Genomic DNA, 27,218 nt, shown 5'->3' on the forward strand with positions numbered 1-27,218 from the left:
TCCCCTCTCCTGCGGCCCCGCCCCGCGCCTGCAGTCGCATCCGGCGGGGAAGGTGGTGCCAGTGCCCGCGGCCGGGCTCCGCCATCGCTGCCGCCATTGCCATGCCGCGGGGGCGGCGGCGGGAACGCGGCGGCGGGGGGCAGCAGCTGGTGCTGAGCAGGTTCTTCGGAGCGGCGGGGAGCGGCGGGGAGCAGGGTGCCGCCCGGCAGACGGTGCGCCCGGGGCGGTGGCGGTTGGGGCTCAGGGCGCCTGAAGGGCGAGGGGCCGGGCTGCAGGGGCCCTCGGGTCCTGTCACCTCTTGATGGTGGCGAAGGGCCCTCGGGCCTGTCTGGTTACCTCGTGTCACTAAGTCGTGTCTGAAAGGGTGGCCCGAGCTGGCCACGGCCCCGCCGCGCCAGGTGCCCTGCGGTGGCCCCACCAACAATCGGGGCCTTCCAGTCACGGGTGCTTGCTGCGGCATCTTTGCCTTGTGTAACACGGCAGCGATACCTCGTTCTTCGGAAACAGCCAGGACATGCCCGCCTTGTTGGAACTGAGGCTTGGTAGGGGTATGGCGTGCAAGTTTGGGTCACGGGCCTTAGCGCCTTTGCAGTCGTGTTGGACCCTCGGGCACAGGTTCTGCCGCCCGGCGTGCAGCGGGTTAAGCTCATGGCCCAGGTCGTGATGGAGCTCGGGCAACTCTTCCTGCACTGTTAGGTGCAGGGCTGAGGGAGCTGCAGCAATACGGCAGCTTCTCCATGCTGCTGCTGGGAAAAAATTGCTGTCTGTCAGCAACTGGATTTCATTCTGAGTTCATATTCTCCAGTCTCCCAGTAGTTTGTGTTTCTAGCCCTTTCTAGCCCCTGGGAACGCATGCTCTTCTCACTTGTGTTTCAAATCAACCTTTTTTGTTACCTTTGGTCCAAATACATTACAAAAGGTGTGATTGTCCCTTTCTGTCCATGCAGAAAAATTGCTTTGTAATTAGTGTTGATCTGGTGGTATATAATAGTGGATGTGGAAGGGAAACATTGCCATTCCTGTGGGCTGTGCATAGGGATACATTATGTAGAGGTTACCAGCTTATTGACTGAGGATGGAGTTCCTGCTTAGTTACAAGGAGATTGAATTTCCCAGTAATACACTTAAAACATCTTGAGATTACCATATGAATCGTGCATGCAAGCTGCTAAAAGCACCAGTTGCGTTTGTCTGCAGAGTGAAATGGTAGTGTGTTTATACATTCTTGCAGTTGCAAGTTACTTCTTTATATTTAGTCATATTTCTTACATTCTGTCAAACAGAAAACATCAGTGATGAAACAACATAAATTGATGAATTTTCTGTTTATGAAGTGTTAAAAGTACATGTGTCAAAAGCCATCTAAGGAGCACTAGTCAAAAGTACTGTATTCTATCCAAACCCAGGATAATGCTAGCTAGGTGTTTACAGATAGTTTAGGAAAATCTTTTAACACTTTGAGGACGGTGTGGAGAAGACACTCTTCCATCATTGGGATGTAGGCTATAGGAAGCCGTGCTTTTCAGAGGTGAATAGCCAGCATCTGGCAAGAGGAGGGCTCTGAACTGTGGAAATGAGGATTTGCAGAAGAGATCTGATTCAGACACAGGGCGGTAGTGTGTGGTATGATGGGAGAGTCTGTTAAGTGCTGGTTCAGTTCTCTAGCTTTAAGCTGCCTTTTGAAGGTGTGGTAGCTGCAGGTGTTTCTTTTCTAGTGCAACAGCCAATTTCTTCACAGAATGCACTATCTCTTTTCGTGTTGTAGCCTTGAATGTTAGAGGAACTATTTTATTAGCAAAAAATGTAGATAGGTAAAATAGTTAGGGATTTAATATATTGTAAAGTCATTTTACGTTACCTCTTTATGTAATGATGGGTGCATTATTTTCCTTTGTGGAGGATGGCAAAGAACTACTTTGTTTAATTTATGTTTCAGGCTTCTGAATTTGGCACAAAAAGGAGAAAATCAACTGAAAGCAATGAACCCTGTGAGAAGAAGACCAAGGCACAACAGATTACTCTAGAAGACATCTGTAATCCATTCAAGACTCAGGATAAAAGTGAGTTGACTGTAAACAAACCTTCAAGCATTTATACCCAATAAGTAGTTTTTCATTGTCAAATGTAAAAAAAAAATGTTGGTGGATACTTTAGGAAGTATCTCTTGAGTATAGCGTACATCTCTGAAGAGCCATTATGAGCATAATAGCTACACTTCTAAAGCACCTGTCTGTGGCTCAGAAGCTAGGTATTTGAGCCTTGCTCCAAAATTGCTCTGCAAATCCCCTTCAGCTGACTCAGCTTTAACAGGTTGTTCAGTCAGTGAAGTCTGGATGCCCACGCAGAAACGCTGTAACTTCCCTTTCTGTGTTAATTTAACAATCTGTCTTTTAGTCTCAGGCTGAAGCTTACTGACACCTGACAGCTCTGTGGAGTCTGCCCTTTGACTGGGATACCTAAAGACTACCTTAGAGTAAATACTTCTAATGCAGTGCTCTTAACTGTGAAATGGCAACCACTTAATTACAGTGAAAATGCCCATGCTCTATCTGGCTTTGAACCATGAATTAAAAAAGTTAATGGTGCTAGTAGAAAAAAAGTAATCACTGAAAATAAAGTTCATTACACTTATAATTCATTGAAAAGAATTAGCCTCTATAATTTTTTCAAAGAGGGTGCTATATGCAGTTTTGTGGATATGATGAAGTATCACTCAGACACCATCAACTAGGAATACTACTCCTTAAAAACTGCTGAAAAAAATACGATGTCTGCCAATATTCTTAGCTAATTTTGTGGCTTTACAATTATCAGTCCAGAAAATAATTGTACTACTTCTCCCATGTATGAAGAAGCATTTAAGTGAGGAGTATTGACTTTCCAGGGAAGTAACTAAGCTGATTACATGCATGGTTCGATCAGGCTGGCAGAAATAATGCAATGGGAGAGGAGAGGGAATGCAGGGAAGAGAGAGCCGGAGCAAGCTGATTGTGTTCTCTGCTTACTGATGTCATTCTGATAGACATTCTGTTTCAGCAAATAAGTTGCTAATATGTTTTTGTTGTGTGTTTTTACTGAAGAAGAACCTCTGAAGTGTGAAAAGCCTCGTATATGTTTGCAAACTCTAGACAGACTGAGAGAATTCTGCAGTGATTCAGACCAGCAGTGTAACAGAGTCCAGAAGGATAGTTTTCAGGAAAAGGAATCTCTGAGTTTGGAAAAATGTCCTGCTATTATTGGGAGAAGTTCAGAACTGAAAAACCATCTGCAATCTTGGGACAGTAGCCCAAAGGTTGCTCAGAAGGTATGTAGAGCTTTGATCCAGTGCTGTGTAGATTACTTCTTATGGCTTAAGGAAAGCAAGCTTTGGCACAAGATACCTTTTGTGTTTTTGTATTCTGTCATGAAATAATGCAGCACGACCCAGTAGACCGGTGTTTGTATACAGATGTTTTCCTGGCAGTCTTAGCACAGTGAGCAGAATGCATCTTACAGCTCTTCTGTGATATCACTGAAAAAAATCAGTAATGAGAGAGCAGAAATGCTGGCAGTGTATCTTGTTACTGTGAATGAACCTATAATATCGTAATAACAAATGTTCAGTGTGTCCCTTTGCTCAGCTTTCTTTCAAGTTGTATGAGTTTTGATACAGGCTGTAAAATTCCTAACAGGCTTTCTTTGCAAATATATGATTCAGAATTTTAACTGAAATGTAGCTTAATCCACTTGTTTATAAAAAACCTTACTACTAAAGATACCACTTTTTTTTTTTCCGTCTGCAGAAGGTATGGATAGCTCCCTTGAAAATTATCATTATACCTATGATACACATCAATAACAGTGTAGTAGTGCTTTGTTTCCCATTTAATTATGGGGCTAATGAACATTAGTTAATTGGTTTGGTTTGGGGCCAGCTTGCTCATTTTGAAGTATTCAGGTCCTAAAAGGCGTCTCTTGGCTTACTGTGGTGGCGGTGTGTTGGGACTCAACTGCTCTTTAACAAAGCTTTACATCTGGCTTTTTGAAGGAAGGAAGTTGTGTGAAAGGTTGTAGAAGTTGATTTGACCTTCCGTGTCTGAAGGTCATGACCTTAAACTGAGTTGTTTGAGTTGTGTGAACATGAGATCAATATAAGAATAATGAATTCAACAGCTTGTGGCAAGAGATTTCTGTTGTTATAAGGGATTGAGGATATGTAGATGTGGTCAGTTGGAGAACACAGAAAACTAATTCCTTTTCTGTCCCTCTTTCAAACCTGCGTCTGTCTGGAACTTCTTGATTTCTGATTCTTTGTCCGTGCAATTACATTGACATCAGATGCTGTCCCTGCTAGTTTATCCTGTAAATCATACTTCGGTGTGTCTCACAGGTGTTTGAGAACCAGTTCTAGATGCTGAAATTATAACATGTGTGTGTTCTAGCACATGTATGTATTTGCAAAACGCATGGGAAGTATTTGGTGACTTTCTTTTCTGTAACACTGGAGACAGCACGTGGCTGGTATAGGTTGTCGGTTAAAAATGGGTGTGTTAAAGTAAGCACAGCAGAAGTGCACATTTGGTGAGCAAAGGAACGTGCAACTCTCCATCCACCAGGCTGTGGGCCTAAGATGGTTGGTTGTTTCTGCAGAATTCAGGGTTCTCTTTTGCTTTGAACAGATGTGTGTGTTGATTTTCCAGGTATCAGCTGGTGCAGTGTTTATGTCTTCCTATTCCAGAGTTGGTTTCCAGTGCACTAACACTGGTGTGCTTTTTATAGCAGTATTGCCACTGCATATTCATATGCTTAGATGCTTGTTGCCAAAGAGCACTTGGGTCCAGTTGATCACACGTTGTCTGTGAGATGACGGCAGCTGTTAACTCTCGCTTCCTAGATCATGAGGAAGGTTGGCTTTAAGTGTGTGCAGAGAGATTCTGCAGGCAAGGTGTGTGTGAAGTGGGTGGTGAAACACTGGCCCAGGCTGCCCGGAGCAGCTGTGGGTGCCCCATCCCTGGCAGGGCGCAAGGCCAGGCTGGATGGGGCTGGGAGCAGCCTGGGCTGGGTGTGTGTGTGTCCCTGTCCATGCAGGGGGGGTGGGACTAGATGACCTTTAAAGGTCTCCTCCAACCCAAACCATTCTATGATACTATGAAAGTAAAAGTAAAGAGCAATTATTCCGTACTTAATGTGCTCAGTAGGTAGTGAGGACTCATGACATACTTGACAGAGCATTACTAGCATCTTTATAGGACACGTACTGAGTGGGCTGGCCAGGCAGTCAGGTGAGGAAGGGCTGGCCTGCCATCCTTGGAATGGCTTATCTTAGGTGTTTGTGTCTTGCTTTTTTCTGAGTTACAGCCTTTTTATGTGACTAATTTTCATCTAAATCCCTTTAGCAGCTAACTTACAGCCATTCAACTTCCTTGTGTGTTTTTACTACTTTTACTTGCTTTTGTGACCTTATTTCACATGCTTTTTCACAAGAGTTTTGTCTGTAAAATGAGATGCGGTCACGCTGCTTGGCTGGCACAGAGCTTGGATTGAAGACAGCTGAATCCTTAGGCTGAGGATTCTGCAGCTGAGACATTTAAGCTTTTGGGGCCATCTGAGTTCTAGGCATGGTACAGCTTTGTTTGTATTCGGCTATGTTGTCTGTGGTGTCTGCTTGTCAAATAGGTCGTCCCTTGATTCTGTGCAATTCTGGGAATTTCACAATTTGCAGTTAACAGTACAGATAAGTCATCTTTTTTTCCCCATTGTCTTCTACCTGCATTCTTTGTACATTCCCATGACTCAAAGTATATGATTTGCACTACCTCTGTGTTTCTTCTTCTGAGCTACCATTGCTCCTAAACAGTCTGTTGACTTCGTTCCTTGTAATCTAGATGGGACAATTGTTAGAAATGGAAGTTTACCATATTTATTTGCAGATACAGAAACTCACAGCACAACCTGATCAATTGTGTTTTGTGTAGTCATACACTTTAAAAACTTGTGGAGATTATTGTCTTTGTATTTCATCTTTTAAAATCACTTTTATGAGTACTTGGTGTTGATACAAGTGAGGAGGAATTTTGCTGTAAGTGAAGCGCATCTTATCAGTGTTGTTCACAGCACTTCAAAAAGACTGAATCCATCACCCTGCTTACAATAACGAACAAAACAAAGTTGTAGAGCTGAAGTTGCTTGGCTAACATAGGCTACACAATGTCACTGTAAATGATAAATTCAGAGAGTGGGCTCAAAGCCTTAACTTTTGAGCGTTTTAGAAACTGTTATATAGATTTCGTGTGGTTAAGAATAAATTATTTTGGGAGGTTTGCTGAGCTTATGAGGGAAGGGTAGACTGGAGAAGAAATACAGTTTTGGTGCTTGAGATGATCAACTGAGACTCATATTGAATTGGGTTATTTCTTGATTTACTGTGGCATTTTGGAACACCATTAATCTCTCTGTGGTGCAGTTTCTCATCTGTAAATTGGAGTAGTAATTCATCCTTATTTTTATATCTGGCCAGTTTTGACTGCCCGGTCTTTGCAGCCTGTGTGCCTCTTGGTCTGTGTTTTGAGAGCTCGTGATACCACAGGGATCTGATTTCAGCTGGGATGTGTGAGCACTGTGTTGAAGTTGACTAATTGATGTAAAATCTTTGACTTTCATGACTCTTAATTCCAATTAAACTGTATTCTGTATATCCTACTTTAATAGTTTGGCTGCAGTTCTTGGGGCTATTTGATGCAAGAACAGCCTAGCTCTATGGTCTATGTGAGTCAAGGTCTGCAGGGGCGATGGATTTATTTGATGATTCCTAACTATACTTTTCCATCTTTTATTTACAGGAGGAGTTACATTGTGATCTTAGTCAGTTTTCTGCATCTCTGAAGTCTTATGAAAATACCCAATATACTTCAGATACAAACCTTAATAAGAGAACCAAAAGTATTTACACTCCACTAGAACTTCAATTCATAGAAATGAAGAAACGCTATAAAGATGCTGTTTTGTGTGTGGAATGTGGATACAAATATCGATTCTTTGGAGAAGATGCAGAGGTAATTTTTGCCAGGGTTATGGAAAGACACTTGTGTTGTGTTGGTGTCGTACTAGGGTCTGTGGCGATTCCCAGAAGTAAGGTTTTTGTGGGGCATGAATTTCGTAGGTCGTTTTTAGTACTCGAAATCAAGACAAAAAAATCTGCATGCTTAAGTTGAAGACTATCCACTGCGCATATGCTTTCTACCACAATAGCATTTACGATTTTGTAATCATATGCTAGTGCTTGCTGTCCTGCATATGGGGAAATTAAGATGAGGTCGTAGAGTAATTATTTGTCAGAGTTAAAACTGAAAAACTTTCAGAGGTGAATTTTCTATCGTGGCCTAAAACTCTACTAGGAGTATTTCAGTTTGGAAGACAGTGGAGTGAGTGCTGTAAAAGTAGATGCATATAGCTGGTGTAGCCTGAGTGCAGAGACCGTCTTGTATGCATATTCAGATGCAGCACCTATATGTGCCAGATCTGTAGGAACTGGAAAGTACTTTGCAACAAACATTATTTTAAAGTGATGGCTCATAAATGGTTCATAATGATATTTTTTTTTCATGATCTGTCCCAAAGTCATTGCTACCAGCCTTTGATCTGTGCTATTTCTACACTTGAGACCAGTGAGAAACTTTGCTTAGTTACTGGGAATTATTTATGATAATCAGATTTGTACTCTGTAATTTGTCTACTTGTTTACTGGTGCACTCACAGTCCAGAAATAGAAATACACTATCCAGGTACAGAATTCAGTGTTTGTCTGCAGTTCCTGTTCAAGACCACTCTCCCTAGTCGTTGGGCAAAAAAGCAATTAGAGAGCATACATTATAATGTCACATTTTAACAAGTGTTGCTGCTCTTTTTCTGTGAAGTATGTAGTTTCCACTGCTGTTTGATACTGACTTTTCAGTATTTTAATTGATTAGCTAGCTTAATACCATCTGTATAACCACAATTAAAATACCTCCATTCTTTTTGCATTTTTAGTGTTGTGAAAATTACTTGACCCTTTGTTGAACTGTGTTGCAGAATCTGTGTGTGTGGTGTAGGTGGTTTACGTCATGGTGGTAAAGATAAACGTGCAGCGTAGTAATCTGGCACGTGAAGTCTGTGATACTGAAGCCCCTGTCTGTGACCATGTGCTGGGACGGAAGGTGGAGAGGCCCAGCTCTCTGGGCTTTTTCCTGTAACATTTTCCTTTTGACACTGGAATTTTATTTGTAGTTGTGCATCAGTGTTGTCACAGAGATGAGCTCCTTTCCTTCAAAATGTCACAATTTAAACTATTGTCTGACTCTTCTTCTTGTACTTTGCAGATTGCAGCTAAAGAACTAAACATTTATTGTCATCAGGATCATAACTTTATGACTGCCAGTATACCGACTCACAGACTGTTTGTCCATGTGCGGCGACTTGTAGCAAAAGGATATAAGGTTATCCCTGGCTTTTATTAAATGGCATTAAGGACAGAATAGCAGTGAAATAACTTACTGTACTAGTCTCGTTTCAGCTGAGGAGTGGGAAACTCATCGGCTGTTTTTGCAGTTAGAATGGCTAACTGTTTCAATTTTGCTGTTGTGATGAGCATCACAAAATTTAAGTAGATTCAATCTTATTTCATTTTACAAAAGGTATCTTCATGTTTTCTAGAACAGTTCTTTCTCTTGGTTTTTATCAAGCCTTTGCATTTGATAGAAATACTTATATATCCTCTCTCTCTCTGTCTCATTCTTCCTCACATCCTTGTTTTTCTTATCCTAGCCCAGATGTTTTTTCTTTCTTTTCCTTCCTGTTGTTGATCCCTGTAATTTTGACTTTCTGTGATACCTCTTTTTTTTTTTCTGCTTATGAGAAAAGGGCCTGTTGAATCTAAATTGATAGCAGCAACCATTCTCTGGCAAGTGGTGAACTCTAGCAAAATTATTTCAAAATAGGATGGGAGAAGTTGAGAGGGCAGTTAGAAGTGGATAGAACATAAGAACAAGCGGTGCCTTATATCCTCAGTAGCAGGATCGATGCTAGCCTCTGCCCTTGCTGCTCAGCTTTAATGATGCATTTGCTGTTTGTACGTTTTAAAAGATCTCCAAATTTACAGAAGAATAATAAAAAATTACTTGTTTAAATAAATTATTTGTTATTAATCAAAGAGGTAATTTTGTTTCTTGCTGTGTGCCTGTAGGTTGGAGTGGTAAAACAAATGGAAACTGCAGCACTGAAGGCTGCTGGAGAAAATAAAAGCTCTCTCTTCAGCCGGAAACTGACTGCTCTCTACACTAAGTCTACACTTATTGGAGAAGATATCCTTTTCAAACAAATTTGGTTTTGGACTATAATCTTCCATGTATGAGAGGCTGCAATTCTAGTACTACCAGCTAGATGAAACATGAGTAGCTAGCGGTTGACATAAGAGTGGCAGCAGGAAATAGCAGTTCCTTTAATTTTAAGTTGTGGTAAACCATGGTGCTGGCTTTATAAAGAATTTAATCTCTTCAGGGCTCTAGGTTTGTTGTGAAACAGCAGAGCCTGTGTTTACTGTAGTTGCTTTCTGAAGTCAGAGAGCAGACTTCCCAAGTCTACAGTGTTCTGTAGATCTTGTCTTCAGCTACCTGTTTGACCAAAATGAGAATGCATAACAACAGTGATTCAAGAGGGTGTGAAGGAAGAATTGATTGGTTTGGTTTAAGTGAAAAGAAGGTGATAAAATCAATGGACTGTTGAAAATCTAGCTGGGTAACTGACCCCTGACTGTTAAAACAAAGGAAATGTGAAAATGAGATAGTGAAAATTTCAACCAGTGAAATTGTCTTAATTTCTTTTCTTCTGGTTTTTGTTTTCATATCTTCTGCATTATCTACATCATGTTTTTTCCTTTAATTTCTCAAACTAGTACTTACTAGATACCGAGAGCTAAAAATATTGCTAGATTAATGCCTGTGAGGTTGCATTTAAGGAGTAGGTCAGGGAAGCAGATAGAAGTCCTGAGATTTTGTTGGAAAACTTCTAGTGTACTTGCAGACTCTATCGCAGTGGTTGGCAAACTCAGTGAAAGCAGGTGCAGCAGTATAACCCAACCTGGTGGACAGGTATGCTACAAGTTTTGAATGCAACTAACCTAATGCTCCTGCTAAGATGTATACTTTTGTTTAACTTAGGCCATTGTCTGCGTTTCAGGTGCTTTGTACCTGGTGCATTCTGTTTTTTCTGTTAGGTGCATGTGGTGTGGATATGAAGTCAAAATGGCAAGGTATAGCAGCCCGTGTGCAGAATCAGCTGCTGGTTTAACTTTTGATATAGCTGCTCTTGCTTGAGTGAGGAGACCCACAGGACACTCAAAGATGGCCTTTGCGTGCCACGCACTGACTTCAGTCCTCGGTGCTGACAGTCATCTGAGTTCACCAAAATTGTCATAGGAGTCAAGCTAATGAAAATTAGACCTTTAGTCCAGAAGACCTAACACAAAATCTAGTTGAGAAGGACTGAAATCCAGAAGGACCTGTGAATAATGCACCAAAATCTGTGTATTGCCTGGTGTTTTTTTTAACATTTGTTACATGTGAACCCTTTGCTGAAGCTAGATGATTCTGTAGATGTCGAAGAGGTAACAACAGAGGTCCCTGATAACTACCTCCTCTGTGTCTGTGAAAACAGAGAAAAATTTGACAGGAAGAAAGGTGACATTGTTATAGGCATTATGGTAAGTTAGTTTCACAGGGGAACTGATATTTTAGGGTTTATGTGGGGTTTTTTGGGGCGTTGTTTTGTTAGGGTTTTTTTGAGAGTGGGTGGTAATTTACAATTGTCCTGTTTTTTTTAGAATTTTTGGGTTTTGTTTATTTTGTAACAAGGTGCAGTTTAGATAGGATATCATCTGTGTGTGAATTGTGAGGGCCTTACATTTGAAAACTGCAGAAAAGGTCTGAAGTTGATAGTTGAATATTCCTAACACTGTTATTGCTGCCATACCACTTGAAAACATAACAGTGTTTTAACCAAATATAGGGAAATCATTAGTTCAGATGCTTTAATAACTTTAGATGTTTTTAGGGTCAATGTTTTAAAGCTTGTGAGCACTTTTTTCCTTTACAAAACGTTACTTAGAGGAAGAGTCTTAATACTTTTATTGTTTCCTCTTCAGATTTGTATTCTCTTTTATGGTGAAGATTAAAATCAGGATTGTTTAACTGGCAAAACACAGTGATAACAAAAGCCTAGTCTGCTGGTAATTCATTAATTTAAAAGTGTCTTGATTGTGCTTGTGTTTGCCACACTGCCGCTGGGAGAGAACAACAAAAGCAGGTGCTATTATGACAGGCTGAATTGCATGTACCTTCTGTAGACTTCCAATTACATAAATAGTAATAAAAGTCAAGCAATGTTGGATTTATAACAGGAACACATTTACACTGTTAAGGTATTGCTATCATTTACTAAGATAAAATTGTGATAGTTGTTTGAAGTTATTATCGTATCATAGATTTGAAAAACATGATTTTTTGATCTGCCACTGTTAATAAGCATGTGGGTGCTATATAATTTTGTGCTACACGCCATAAATTTCATTTCTGGCTTAACAGTTTGAGTTACTGAAACACTTCCTGAAAATTTAAATATTCAATGCATATGATGTTGTTATTATTATTTGACAGGCAATCCAACCAACTACTGGAGAAGTAATTTTTGATAGTTTTCGGGACTGTGCATCTCGCTTAGAATTAGAGAGTCGGGTTTTGCGTCTGCAGCCAGTTGAAATAATACTTCCGTCTACCTTGTCAGATCAATCTGAAAAGCTCATCAACAGTGTAACTTCCATGAGGTATGTTCTATGGGGATTTTGTTGTGGTTTGGGGGTTTTTTTTGCCTTTTTTTTTTTTTTGATTACAGCATAGCTGTTGATGGAATTTAGATCTAGAAGGAAGTATGTATGTGCAGTTCTGTAATGGCCTGTTTTGGAATGTCTGGGCTGAAAATTCCCCAAATCCCAAATAGTTTGCTACTAGGTTGAAAATTCCCTAATTCCAACTAAGTTTTGGGTTGCCATTCTGAAAATTGTATTTAGACTGTAATTCATGGCTTCTGTGTCCGGCCTATGAAAGATTTGTGTGCCTAAACATTTGTTGTTTTCATTTAGACCATCTTGCTTCCACATTTCTGGTCATGTGATCCACTGGATTTATTTCAGTGCTCAAACACTTCTCTTTGGGATGTGAAAGTGGTGTTGTGTGGCTGTTTTTCTTGTTTGTCATAGTTTTAAGATCTCTAAAAGGCATGAAACTTATTTTCTGTTCATGTGGATAGGTATAGAAAACCTTTGCAACTGATATTTTCATTCTGTTTGTCCTCGTATACTATCTTGAACTGGGATACAAACTTGCAAATATCGTGACTGATGATCTGTTTATGTTTTGATTTCTCTGTGTATTTCAAGAGTAAATTCATTACATGTTTTCTATATCAATTTTACTGGAGAATAAAGCCACAATAGGATCTAATTTGTAGGATGATAGATGAAGGATAAAGCCATCCTATGAACATATGTGGTGAACTTGTGAAATCTTGCAGATGTAATTTTTTGTGAGAAAATAACAGCTTTTTCACTTTGTTTCTTTTTTAACTGTGCAGCTCTGTGCTGTAGAGAACTAGCTTTGAGTTTGGCATTTCTGTTTTGGATGAACTAGTGACAAAGTATCATATTTTTCTTCTGTGTGTTAACAAAGCTACAGAAGGCCAAAGAAAAACGAATGTATTACATAGGCAGAGTTTTGTACTGCGGAGAAGATACAAGTATTATCACCCTTCCATATTGTAAAGAAAATTCATCACAGTCACGTGAATGGTACCTACCTGACAGTCAACTCTGTACCTTGACTACCTCACTTTAAATTCCACCCAAGTCATCATTTTGTAGCTTGCTGTAATGCTTCAGATGACTGAGCTGCTGAATCAGTCTGCATTCCTTTCCCCACCTCTGCCAGTGTAATCCTTCTTTAGCCCCTTTTAGAAAAAAGAATAAAAAGTTGACATGAAGTGGTCGGTAGGCATCATCTCATTGGGAAAAGCTGATTTTTGTGGCACATTACAGAACTTGCACAGATGTTGCTGCACTCAGCTATCAAACTTTCAAGGGCACATGTACATGGGAGGCAAGATTGGGATGAGGGGCTGAAAATGTCTGATTTGGTGTTAGGCATCTTAAGAGAACGTGGCTTGGGAAAGTGTTTTCATCATCATTCAGTGGTGGTGTGGTGCTTACACTTGTAGTGAAGTGTGCTCTTGTCATACTAGGCTCTTTCATTCCCTCAGCTCATGTATGGGCTGCAAAGGCATAATGAGCTGAAAGTCTACTCTAATTACTAAGAAAGCAATATCAATGCATTTCCTTGCAGTGAAGTGGCTTGTTAAGACTTGGGCAGATAAAATACCCGATTAGGAGGAAGTAACAAACCTTCTCTGGTTACCAGCAGATGGACTTCTGTGGTTAGTGCAAAAAAGGATTACTTTTACTTTTGTAACTCCTTCCTTTGTGAATCAATTATATAGGAGTATGCCCAAAATATTTCTCACTACACCGTGGTGAAGATTAACAATTCCTATCAATTCCTATTTTTGTTTGTTTTGGCTTTTTTTGTTGCTGGTGCTGTGCACTGACAGTTTTGTGGGTGCCAGAGGAAGGTGAAATGATGTAATAAGCCAGCAAAGCAAGTGAATTTTTCAGAAACAAGGTAATTCTGATGCAGGTTTGAAAGAGTGATTATATGGGGGTTTTTTTTGGGTTGTGCACAGCTGAGAATGTTAGTAACTTCTCATTTCTATTAAGAACAAAAAAATACCACGCATTAGCTGATTTTGTGAACAGATATTACCTTGTTTTTTTTCCCCTTTCTGGCAATTTACTCGGCAGCTCTCCAGCCTAAGTGTCCCTAATTATATGGGAATGGTAAAAATAAAATGCATTACTTCAGTAGACTTCAGTAGCCTTATAGGAAAAAGTTCGTGGATTTTCTCGTATCGATGTTTTAACCACTAGAGGGCCCTGAAGTCCGTAATTTAAGTGGTTCCAGTTTGCTGCTTTCTTGTGCTTTTAATTAGGCTCTGGTTTTTCTGTAACGGTTTTTATGCAGGCAGTAATTTTATTTTAATGCCTATTGAGTGGTCTAAAATATTCAGTTTTTATTATTTTTCATTACCTGCTAATTTTATTCTTTGTCTGCTGTTTTCTAATAACTCCTGCTGAGAATGATCCGTTAGCTGGGGGAGGTTTCGTTTTATAATTTTTTAAAGACCTTTCGGACTAAAGCCATGGGAACTAGATCTTGTGTTTCAATAAGGCTCCTCATCTCAGTGTATTTGTGATGCAGTGGAGAACCACTGAATTTTATAAGACCAGAGTATGGATGGCAGAGAAAAATAGTCCCAGGAGGTGTGCAGTTTGGAGCGGTTAAAAGCAGAGAAGAGAAGGGTCTTTCTGCTCGCTGCATGCCCATGTTGTGTAAGAATTGCACCAGGGTTTGCCTGTGGAACTTGGTATACTTTGGTTTTGGATGTTGCGTATTAGAACTTCACACTGAGCGACCAAGATGATGTAGCCTAGGTCTTTTCCAGCACAAAGGGTGTGCTGATGGCTACTTTTTTTTTCTTTTTTTCAATATTTAGTCCAAGTAAACCACTGCAGCTTTATGAGAGCAGTCATAGTCTTGTTCAATGTCTGGCTGTATTGACAGAATTCAAAGTATCTGTGTGCTTTCCTTCACTTTCTGTGGTTCTTTCAAGTACATGAAGACCAAATGCAAATATGATATACCAGTGTATGTGTCTATCTGCCTTTATTCTATAAAACCAAAGCATACATAATGTACGTACCTCTTCATGTAATGCTGTGCTTCCCTCTTCCTATTCTCGTTGCCACCAAAGCTATGTCCAGGCTTAACTATGTTATTCACACTATTTATTGGTACTTCTGTTTTTGTATTGTGTGCACTGTCACAGCCAAATTTACATCAAAGGAACACTCGTCACAGAAGGAAAAAACAGCTGAGTGGCAGGGTTCTGCGATTCTAAATTTGTTTTTGTCAGGAACAAGGGTCAAATAAGTCGCCAGAAAGTTTTTAGTGGTTTGGTTTACAATCACAAAGAGCTACTACTTAAGGAGAACTTAATTATGATAGAAATTATTTCTGTGGATTAATGTAAAATAGTTGTAAAGAGTTATGAGTCAGAAGTGGAAGTGCAGATAAAACACAGAACGGAAAGTGGCCTCGTCACTTTTGTTTGTACAGTGTTAGTGGAAAGCTTGCTTATCCTGCAGATTAGTGGCAAAAACAGTTTCACATGTTTCTGTGTGGCTGTAAACAGGGTCTTGCAAAATGAAGAATGAAGAAAATTTTACAGTAAGTTAATAAATGGCTGAAGCAGCAGTAGAGCTGTTTTGAGAACAACTTAAGCTGTTTCAGCTGTGCCCAAGAAAGCAGTCTGCAATGTAAGTGGAAGGTTTGGTCCTGATTTTGAAGTTCTCAATGTTTAAGTTCTGCATGGACATCAATGTAATGAACAGTAAGCAAAGCTAAACGCTGCTGTAGTAAGATTACTTGGCTGGCTGTATGATTTGTTCATACAATGGAGTTTCAATTCAGTTAGTGTGAAGCCAGTTTAGTTAAATTGTGTACTTGGGCAGGGGGCAGGAATCCTAGCTTTCGTCAATAGGTATTTTACCACTGATTTAAATGAAGTTAGACTCAACCATCTTTTAGTAAAGATTTTGCTTAACCATTTGGATTAAACTCTGGTGTTTGCCAACCTGTGTAAGCTTTAAAAAGTTAGTTTAACTTGTGGTGTAAATTTGTGTTGCAAGTTACAAAATTTCCCCTTTGGTAATTTAGAAGCAAAAGAATGGAAGCAAATGTATTGAAATGTGTGGCATAGTTCCATTTGATACTAGCATTTTTCTGTTTCAGGTGGTAAATGAAGTGCTTCTATTGTCAGTGTTATGACATACATTGTCCATAAAATTAATAACTAGAAAGTACTATTCAAGGACAGTTTTAATGACTAGAAAGTATTATTCAAGGGCACTGAACTGGAGGTCAGTTTTGGGGGAGAGCCTTCCTTCAAAAGCAAAGCGTAAGTTAAAAGTAGGTTATGGAAACTGCTTCAGAACAAACTGTTCCATTCCCAAACCATTAGTAACATCTGTTGTAAGTGCTGGCCTCGCTGGAGGAAAATCTTGTAACATTTTTAGTTTCTTTCTTTCTAGAAAACCAAGAAAATATACTTGCTTTCAAAAAATGCATATGTTTTTACAGGAGAACAGTGTGTTTTGTACTCCAGGCTCTTCCTAGTCAAGGATCAGTACCCATCTGCCTTAACATATCGGCTGCTTTAAAAGTTGGGCTGTACTGGTCGTCTTGAAATAATTTTTGAGGCTCCTTTCCATTTTGCTTGTTCGTGCTTTTCTCATGTGCCCTGATTTTTGTTTCATTGAAAAATCCAGCACATCTTAAAAAGAGTGCCCCAGTGGTCCTCATAGTTTTTTCCATTTGTCCTTTTTTATGTAATGTTTTATTCTGTAGCATTCTTTGACACTATGGAAAAACACACTGGTCACAAGGTCATCCAAAGCATTATTTCACCCAAGTCTGCAATGTTTTGGGTTTTTCATGTGTCTTGTTTCATGACTGGCCAGCAGTCTAAAGTTAGGATGATATGGTAACTAACCTCTTGTCTTTGCCCACTAATTTTTCACACTATTCTGCTTGCAGAGCGTAGTGTCTTCCTCCTGCTAGCTTGGGCCTGTAATATGGGAGGAAGTTTTGACACAACTTCCATCATGCACTGCAGCCTAAGCTGCAGGTAAATCTGCTACTTGCTTCTCTGTAGTATGTCTAAGAAATTTTTTCTTCTGATTGTGGCATTCAGGTTTCTGTTTTTGCTTGAATTGCAGTATTGTCTTTGGCTTGGAGTTTGCTCCCTTGAATTCCCTTCTCTTTCAAACCCATTGAGAACTAAAATCATCCTCCTTGCCCACTGGAATGATTGAATTACTCCTGGGCCAGATCTCTCAAGTAATTGATCCTCCCTCTTTACATGGAATGCGGGCCTTTCTTCTTTGTGTTTCCAACTTTTTCTGCTTAAACAGTGCAGGGCTGATACACCCTCTGTTTTAGCAGTTACTTTAGCTTTGTATTGGTTGTGGTCACCCAGGTGCCTGCCTTATTCCACAGGTGTGTTATCTCTAACGTCAGCCCTGTTGTGATCTCTTACCAGCCCAAAGCATTACCTGTGACATAGGTGGTGGTGATAGTTGACTGCTGGTTGGTTGTTTCTCGTCATCCTGCCCCCCAGTTGTAGTTCATCTGAAATCAAGAATAGGAGATGTCTTTTGACTTTTTTGTTTCAATATGTGTGATGCCATAGTAGAATACGGCAGTGCTTTGGGTTCCTTGGAATGGGGAGTGCAACTGTCTTTATAAGTTAACTTGTAAAGGGTATAGAAGTGAGCTATGGCCGGTGTATTACATGCATTGGTCAATAGTGATATTGATTGCTAATTGCTCTCAGGGACAGAGTTGTGGATTTATGTCATCCATGAAGGAGCAGAAACCCAGTTGGAATGAACTCAGTGAAGTTTTGTAAATTAATATAAAATGCTTTTAATTTTGTGGATCTTCATATGTGGCTGGTTGGTTGCTCAGATCAGAGGATGCTTTCATATAGTTAACACTGAGGAATTTTTTTTTTTTTACATGGGAGCAGTTACATGGTTATATATTTATGTAGCTCAGTTTGTGAAGTTTCTGGGTGAGCAAGGATGGGAAGGCTTGTACTGGTGAAAACAAGACACCAAATGGTTACAGTGAGAGTAAACAGTACTGCAAATGAAATAGCTGAATAGAAGAGTGAAAAGTATCTAAAGGGGGATTGGTAATCACAAAAACTACTGGTTTCATTGTTTGTATAGCTTGTGGTATTCCCATGGATTTTTAAGTGAAAGGCAAGCTGTGACAAACATCTTGAGAATGTTTTGTATAAATGGAAGCGAAAGCAGTTGAATTTGCAGCAGGAAGAAAGCAAGTAAAGTACAAAAACAGTGTGTGAGCTATTTTCTGTAAATACAAAAAACAAATGCATCACTGAACAGATATTTACTGACTAAAGAGGCTTTTTGCACCACTAATAATCCAATTCATGTCCTGGGCAGCTCAGCTGTGTGGAGAGCTGCTTGAAGCATATTGGTCGTGTCATAGCTTGCTTATTTTGAATAGACAGGGGAAAAAAACCCACCACAACAGTATTATCAGATCATGTAATGACCTGAGAGAATTGTTGGACAGGTTTTTTTGCAATTTAATCTTGTTGCAGTTATGAAACATGCTGTTCTCAGTATTTAGTTCATTATTGTTTTCTGTGGCATTGCAAGTGAGGGAAGCGTGGGGCTTAAATCTCTTTTGACAAATTGCATACGTGTAAAGACTGCTTCTTTACCATTGGCTGCCTTACTGCCCTTCATGGTTTGGGACACAGCATAGGCATATGGCATCCTTTAGGTGAAATTACTAGTCCTTTATGTGTGCAGAGTTGTGACTAGAAAGACATGGGAGGGTAGTTGCAAAGCACCATGTCTGAATGCAGTGCAGAGCACTGCTCTTAACCTGGGTAATGCATTCAATAAAACATGTTAACATTGCTTGTTACAATAACAGCTGGCCTTTGCAGGCCTTGCCCAGCCCATGTGTTTTTGTAAATTCCTCTATGCAAAAGCAAAGATGTGTGGTCCTGATCAGCTTCCCCAGCAGCTCATACCTGGTTCAAAGGTGCATTATTTTTCATGTGATTGCAAGCAGCGTGGAAAACATGCTGTGTTCAGGAGCTGTATTTGTGGCGTTTTTGCACTGATTAGTGATATGGTTTTGGCTTCTTTTTCCCCTCAGTGTTTGACCCAAAAATCATTGAATGAAGAATGATTAAATTGATCTTGATGTTTGTGCAATTTCTTACTGTAAAAAAAATTTAAATTTTTAATTTGGAAAAAACACCTTATTGAAAGAAGCAGGAAAATTAAAACTTAAAAGCATTTGTTTTCATCTTTCGGCACCTATTTGATTTATTGTTATAGGATTGATCAGAAACTGCAGGACGTGACATTTAAGTAATTCTGCTTTTTGTTGTCCTCTCTGATCGTTATTACTTGCTTATTTCTTCAGTATATTTATCTACTGTTGATTTTTCACAGCAGCTGTCAAAGTTTCTCAGCCAGGGACGGATGCTGAAGCTCCTAATTACAAACCCAGATGGAAGATTGGCGTTCTACACTGCTGTTCCCCAGGAGGTGGCACCACCATGCAGGAGCGCTGCTGGTCCTAGGGAGGGAGGAGATGAAAGCAACCAATTAGTAATAGCTAATTTTCCCTACATATCTGCGAGGAAAATAATTGTGGTGCATTAGGTGACTTGGTAGAGAATGGTAATAAATTTCCAAGTTCAGTAATCCTAATTTGAAGGAACAGTTTTCATTTACACTTGAAATTCTTTTAACTTGAGGTAGAGGTCATTACTCTGATAAAATTCAAATAACCCAAATACCCAAATGGCATTATTATTCTGATGTGATTTGTATTAGTAATTTAATTTCCAGTTTTCAGATAATGCAGTTATCGTTCAAAGAAGTGAACATTTACTAATGGATGTTTGCTTTGCTGGTAGGCTAGTATAGGTGTTATACATATTGGAGATTTTCATGATAGAGCAGGTGATTATATGTTACACACTTGTGTAAACTGGAGGGCTGTACAACTCTTGTCAGTATAGCAACTGTATAGTGTATGGAGGTGGGAGGGAAGGGGAGCATGCGTTGCACACGCATAAAAGTGGGAGTTGTCTCAACTGTATTAAAGTATAAATATAAATGACTTTCAGAAGTGTTGAATATTCCAGTAACTCTTAACTGTACAGATACTAGGGAGCGCTCAGGTCTTTACAGTTACATCAGATCCAGTTACATCAGTATTTTCCTGTTGTAACCCCATACTCTAGGCTGTCCTGCATGTTGGTTGGTCTATGGTAACTTCCAGGGTGCATGTTCTGTGTTTTCAATGTGAAGGCAACTTATCTCTTTTCATCAAGAGGAAATCTGACTGGACCTTTGTAAGGATAAATGTGTGTGTACAGTATGCTGTATCGTGGAGGAGCTACTTGCTCTTACGACCAGAGAGGAGCTGCACGCTTTCCTTTGTTCCACGTATTGGTGAAAATTGCAGTAACCTGCAGCTGGAGCGCGCACATTCAAATGGAGAAGGACTCTTAAGCTCTTAAAGCTGGTGTGGTATTTTAAAAATTTTTAACAGCCTATGAATGTTTATTGGCATATTTGTTAAAATCTTCGCTTGCTTTTTTCTGATTTTAATAACATAATCTTTTTTTGTAATTTATTCTTCTTGGAAACTGACTTGGGACATGAATCTTTCCCTGTGAAACAGTGGCATCATGGACATCTTGGATGTGTTAATTTCTCAGATGTTACTTCTTCCCACATTTCCTACCCTTATTGTTAGTGCTAGGAGTTAGAAATTCAGCAGTTTTAATCAAAAGAATATAATGATGTAAATGAGATGAGTATGGGGGGGAGAAAGACTGAAACTGCCCGCATGTTTGACATGCGGATAGCAGTGATACTAGAGTGGGGAGAAGAATACTGCTCTTGTCATGGTGGTTCCCAACTCTCCTGAGTTAGGGAAGAGAAAGGCCATGAATGTATTCATTTTTCATAAAACTAGAATATATTAATTTTTTTTATTTTGAAGAAAATGAAACTAAAATGGATTTTTATGTGCCATCAATCTACTGAACTGCAAAAGGAACAAGCTTTATCTTTCAGACTATCTTTACAGTTTAGTTTTGTACTTGACTGGCTTACAACATTTGTCTCTAACAGATGTTCTTTTTGATCTGTGGTATAGGGAACAGGCTATCCGTAAATAGGAGTCGTGAAGAGTGTGCTTGAAGGATGAACTCTTCCTCTGGGAATTTGAAATAGTAAAAATGATTGTTAGAAATTGGTACTTAAGTTTGCTTCTAAGTTTACATGAGTATTTTCTGAGTTCTTCATAACAAAATCAAAATCATTGCTATAGTAATTAACTCTTCCAGTACAAAACTTAGTAATAGAGTATTTTTTAATGTAAAAAGGTTTCATGTATGTATATTTGCTTTCCATTTCCAAAAAAGAATCTTCCTGCAGAGGCAGATGGATGTACTTAAAAATAATTTAATGCAAATATACTTGAATCTGTTCTGTTCCTATTTTATGTTAATGCCTGTCTCTTGCTTCTTGTCAGGTGGAAGGTAACTGCCTGCCCCTCCATCCCTTCTGCCTATTTTTTTACAATGCTCGCTACCTGCTTTTTTGAGTCTCTGCCACCTCTTCATGTCTCTGCTCTCGTATTTCCTGTATCTAGGGTGCCCTTGTCCCCATCTTCAGCAAGATTTCAGGCTCTCCTTGCAACAGACTGCTTGGCACTGTTCTTTACGTCTACATACCCCTATAAAAAGTCATGGCTGACAAAGAACTTGTGGAGAAAGAAGCGGCAGCTCCCCAGATAACATCCTAAGGAGGACATAAGTCAGACCCTTCTACCTTTCTTAATTTTTCACAAATGTTGGTGAGGTACAGGGTTCTGAGAAGGAAGAATAACTTTCCTGGAGACCTTCACTGGGTTTTTTGTACTTCAGATGCTCTTGCTGCGTGTCTTTTACTGCTTTTGGGCTACGTATTTCCCTTTTTACTGAACACCTTTTCCTAGGATTTCAGGAAGAACCAAGAGAACACAGTAAAGAGAAAGGCAGTATTCATAGAGTCATGGAATAGTTTGGGTTGGAAGGAACCTTTAAGTTAATCTAGTCCAACCCTTCCCACAGTGAGCAGGGACATCTTCAGCTAGATCAGGTTGCTCAGTGTCCCGTTCAGCTTGACGTTGAATGTTACCAGGGATGGGGGATCTGCAACATCTCTGGGCAAGCTTTTCCTGTGTCTCACTGCCCTCGTGGTAAAAATTGCTTCCTTATATCTAGTCTGAATCTATCCTCTTTTGATTTAAAACTGTTACTCTTGTCCTACTGCAACAGGCCCTACTAAAAGGTCTGTCCCTGTCTTTCTTATAAGCCCCCCCTTTAAATATTGAGAGGCTGCTTTAAGGTCTCCCTGGAACCTTCTCTTCTCCAGGCTGAACAACCCCAACTCTTCCAGCCTGTCTTCATAGGAGAGGGGCTTCAGCTCTCTGATCGTTTTTGTGACCCTCCTCTGGACTCACTCCCAACAGCTCCATGTCTTTCCTGTACTGAGGACTCCAGAGCTGGACCCAGTAGTGCAGGTGGGGTCTCACGAGATCAGAGTAGAGGGGGAGAATCACGTCCCTCAACCTGCTGGTCACGCTTCTTGTTATAAAGCCTGGGATGTGGTTGGCCTTCTGGGCCATGAGCACACATTGCTGGCTTATGTCCAGCTTTTCATCCACTAGTACCCTTAAGCCCTTCTTGGCAGGGCTGCTCTCAATCCCTTCGTCCCCCTGCCTGTATTGATACTGGGGGCTGTCCCGACCCATGTGCAGGGCCTTGCACTTGGCCTTGTTGAATGTCGTGAAGTTTAGGTGCGCCCACCTCTCAAGCTCATCCAGGTTCCTGTATATGGCATCCTGTCCATCAGGTGTGTCACCTGCACCACTCAGCTTGGTGTCGTCTGCAGACTTGCTGAGGATGCACTCGACCCCACTTTCTACGCCATTGATGAAGATATGAAACAGTACCAGGTTCACCTAATGACTCGTCTGTTTAGGCCAACCCTGGAGTTTGAAGAGCAGGAATTGAACATGACGTTGGGAGCGCTGTAGCCAGCGCAAGCCAAGGGTGCTGCTCCGTTTTGCTAGATTTCTTACACAGGTTTGCAGTGTGAAAGCTGTGAGGAGGGGTCCTTCTCAGCTGCTAGGGGATGTATAATGCTCACTAACTTCAAGTGTACAGAGTCATCAAGGTGTATAGGACATTCTTGAAGCTAAGTTGAAAAGGACTGAAAATAGAGAACATAGTAGTAAGCATTTAGTTACCTAATCTGGATGCAAGATGGAAGAATGTACATATAGAAGATGGGCAAAAAAGAGCACTGTAACTTTGTGTGGGTGTAAGGCCTTTGAAATACGATTGGATCATCTTGAACACAAAAGTGATATAAATAGGTAAGGACTGTGACAAGACACCACCTCAGCTCTGATGTGAAAGGACTAATCGTTACGTTTCTAGTATCACTGCATATTATACTTCTAGAATTGTTCTAGCTTGCTCATATTGTAGATTCAAAGATAACTTCTCGTGGTGTCATGCCCCAAAATGAAGGGGAAGGATTGAGGGGAAAGCAGTAGTTGTAAGAGAAGGATCCCATGGCTAACCAGTCAAGGTGCGTACATCAGTTTTAGGCATCACTAGGCAAATAAAGGGTACTGGTCACAGAGGAGGTATACTTGACTCTTGGTATGTCTCTGAAAGGTTTGAAGGAAAAGCTGGGCCTTCAGCCAAACTAATGAATTGTTGTGTAGCTTTTTGATGTTACAAAAGTCTATTGAAATTCCCATGTTGGTTTAATCATACATTTGATAATATGCTAATTATATATCACAGGAATTGATTTAAAAGTAATATCTTTGATTTTTAACCTACTGTAGAAAGGAACATCAGAATGGAGTTTCATCAGTAGCTTTTCAGTGGAATTGGTGGGTTAAGCAATCATTCCTATCTCACAACCCCTTTCATGTTTAGTACAGACGTTTTTGTGCCTTCACGGGGAACTGGGACAAGTGAAGAACCACTACAGTCATTTGTTCTTTCTGGGTAAATTTTTGAACTGGTTAGGATTCTTGTTTCAGTTCAGTATATGGTTGTCCAAGCTTTTATGCCAGAGCAAAAGGAAAGAGAAGAATGAAGATGTTGGGAGTGCCAGGGATGTTGTGTTTAGTGGCTGTGTTTATCTCTGAATTGATAGTCAGGCTGTACTCTTGGTTTAGCGAGTGCTGTACTGTAGAGAGGGTCCATTATGTGATAAATTAAAAGAAAAACCCAAACCAAACCAAAGATATCTTTTAATGTAATTCCTCTTAAAAAAAAAAAAGTGAAAATCTGTCTTGAAGCATGGTTGTGTTGGCAGATGTACAACTTCAGGTTGGCTGTTGAGATGAGAGAGGACTTGGCATGGAACTGAAGTAGCTTTATTGCAGTCCATGCATATATGAATTGCATATGAAATATTACATTAAAAAATGGTTGTGTATTAATAGGGATATCTTTTCAGATGCTTGTCTCATCATTTACCATGAGTAGAATGTAGACTAATACTTTGTACCTTTTATATTAAGCTGGGTGAGGGGAATTCTTGTAGTTTTGTTATAAACATTCCTTATAGACAGATATCAGTATGTTGTGCCAGCAACTTTGCGTATTTTAAAATACAGGAACTGCACAAAAGTATCTTTTGTATGCAAAATAACTGCAATGTATCTTGTGTGTGAAAACAGTTGATCTCACAAAAATTAATAGTTTCACTTAGTGGCTTTATCCCTCTATTCCCTCAAATGTTATAAGCATTTCATTTGTTGGTGGCAATAGTTTTATTTTTCAATTTCCTTAAGTCTTGACATACAAAATCTAGTAAGTTAGAATAATGTCAGTTGCCAGTAGAATTAAGGTGCTGTGGTTTTTTTTCCCCCAATTTTGTATTATTTAAAAAAAAAAAATCACAACAAAACTCTGCCACTTTTGTTTTCAGTTCAGTTCTATGCACCAGAGATGATTTGCAGTCTTACAGAATTGAAAACCATGTTTTGGACTGAACCATTGCCAAAGAGAGCATTCACTGATATCAAGGCCTTCAAAGTGTAAACATGAGATTAAATTGAGTTTCAATTTTGAATCCTGATCTGCTTTTTCATTTTTTTTTCCTTAAAAAGCATACCATTAAGCCTACGCTGCCTTCATCTGTTTCCTTCAAATGTGTTTTCTATTTGTAAAATAATTTCATAGCTTTTTGCTGTTGACTCATTCATGAATCCTAGCAAAGCAGTAGTATGAAAAACACAGAGTATAGCACCTGTATGTTACATACTAAATTAAGCTGTGTGAAAGATAGCTCCCCTGCTTTTTCACCTGTATTAACTTTTCATAGAACGTGAAATCGAGGTAAGTAGCCATTTGTGATTAAAATGTGCCACTCTTAATTACAGGAATATGGCAGTGAAAAGAAAATTTTGTATATAGAGGGCATAATTATTAACACTCTTTGTATTTATTACATTAGAAATGTCACTGTGTTTAAGCATCTTTGTACATCTCACAGGAAAGCCTGAAATAATTTGTTGAAAAATTAACAAGTTCATTTCATCACATTTAATGGATTCTTAAATCTGTATCAGCTTATCAAAGAAACAATTAATTAAAAGTGTAATTGACTAGCCAGCTGTTCCCTGTTTTCTGTCCAGCAGCCTCTACTAAAAACATTACAAAACATGTAAAGCTTTTTATCTGAGGGAGATGAGAAGTTCCCCATGCCAAATTCTGCTCAAGCAGTGAGACTTAATTGATAGTTTCTTATTTCAGTGCGTGTTGGGTGACCACTGTCTATAGGCGTGTACTCCTTTGTATAGGGGCAGGTTATGTTAACAACTGGTGGAGAAACCCCTTTTAAAACATGACATAGATGGTTAGCACACCAGAATGCTTTCTTCCTGGAGGGGAGCACTGCATGGCTAAAGCTGAATGTGTGGCTGCATTTTCCTCACTATGCACCAGAAATTCTCTACGATCAGTTCAGTTCTCAGGCTAGGCTGCTATACTGAGAGCAGTAAATAGGCACGTACTGAGGATGAGTTCTGCTTGCTGAATTGACGTACTTCAGCAGCATAAAATGTACAGGTCTTTTCTGCATGGGTAGAATATGCTTTGTCCATTAGGTTTACAGTGTTCATTCCCAAGTTTGGAAATTATTCTCCCCAGGTACAAGAACAGCCTCAGCTGAACCATTTCTTATTTTGAGTTTTACTTCTGTGAGATAGTTGGGAACCGGAAAGGTCCCCTTGATCATGGAGAATCTGTGTTGCTCTTTTAACTGGACATGCCCAGTTAACAGTGAGGATGTAACTAGCCTGCTTTTGTGTTGACACTGCACTGTCCCAATGGAAAGACAAATCGTGACCAAACTCAGCAGTTGTCTATCTCTGGAAACCAGAGTTTGGCTTTCCTGGAAATTAACACAGATCTCTCAGAGTCTGAAGACTTCTCTGAACATTTGTCTACTGTTTATTTGCAAGATTTTTTTTCATGTGTGAGAGTCAAATTTCTGTTTGAGTTAGAATTACTAACAGTAAACTTCCCATTTATCATTGGTGTATGTGACCAAACCCCTGAAACTTCTTTTGTTTTTGGTATTCATTCTCAATGAATGAGGTAACAGTAACAGAGGTAATCTGTAACAGTAAAGGTTCCTGCTCCATTTTTTTTTTTTTTAATTCAGCATAACTTAACTTTCAATCAGTTTCAGTTCAGTCTGTTCTAGTGATGTGACTGGAGAATGCAAGTTAGGCATGCCAGAAATAAAAAAAAAAGAGACTTTATGTCACAGTCTCAGCTGTGAAATGTGGTTAGATAATGACCTTAAATGGTATGTCCTGTCTTTGTTGCGTATGAAGTTTGCTGATAGAAAAAGGAAGAGCATATCTCTTCATCTTCTGACTACTGGATGGTTGAAGTCCTCTACATGAAGACATATGAAGATAATTCCTGCATGGAAGATTCCTTAGTTTTCCAAAGAGCATCCACTGCTAAGAGCACAAATCTCGAGTTTCTGAGATGTGTGAGAAGGACTTCGTTGAAGCCAATCACCTAAGACTGTGATGTGGTCACGAACCAACACTGGAACCATAACTATTCCTTTATCAGATCCATTTCTGATCTCATCAGTAGACTTGTAAACAGTAAATTAAACATCATATGCTCATCTCTTTTCTACAGCACAGAAGAAGCTGCTTGGTAGAACAGTGCTGTAAGGCAAGAGAGGCGTGAAAAGGCAAAAAAGCCAGTCTGTATGTTCTTGTTCATTCTTATTAGTGCAATTAAGCTACAACTGGTCTGTACTGTATTTAATAACTTTCAGTTTCTTAGAATCATTTGTTTCTCAG

The 27,218-nt window shown here is 39.6% G+C and overlaps 1 protein-coding gene across 4 annotated transcripts in view; it reads left to right on the plus strand.

The window, feature by feature from the left end:
• The first annotated feature begins 35 nt into the window (after positions 1-35).
• MSH3 (mutS homolog 3) overlaps positions 36-27,218 on the plus strand; it is a 113,459-nt gene continuing 86,276 nt past the window's right edge. For 3 of the 4 annotated variants that reach the window (XM_040579555.1, XM_040579559.1, XM_040579558.1), the window contains exons 1-8: positions 36-212; positions 1,937-2,060; positions 3,081-3,304; positions 6,819-7,031; positions 8,337-8,453; positions 9,200-9,317; positions 10,572-10,714; positions 11,667-11,833. In XM_040579555.1, coding sequence (XP_040435489.1) covers positions 102-212; positions 1,937-2,060; positions 3,081-3,304; positions 6,819-7,031; positions 8,337-8,453; positions 9,200-9,317; positions 10,572-10,714; positions 11,667-11,833 — 1,217 coding nt within the window. In that variant the 5' untranslated portion in view covers positions 36-101. The remainder of the gene's footprint in view (positions 213-1,936; positions 2,061-3,080; positions 3,305-6,818; positions 7,032-8,336; positions 8,454-9,199; positions 9,318-10,571; positions 10,715-11,666; positions 11,834-27,218) is intronic. The other variant, XM_040579556.1, reaches the window with a different exon arrangement.

The sequence above is a fragment of the Falco naumanni genome, chromosome Z (genome assembly GCF_017639655.2).
Source record: "Falco naumanni isolate bFalNau1 chromosome Z, bFalNau1.pat, whole genome shotgun sequence".
Classification (NCBI taxonomy): Eukaryota; Metazoa; Chordata; class Aves; order Falconiformes; family Falconidae; genus Falco; species Falco naumanni.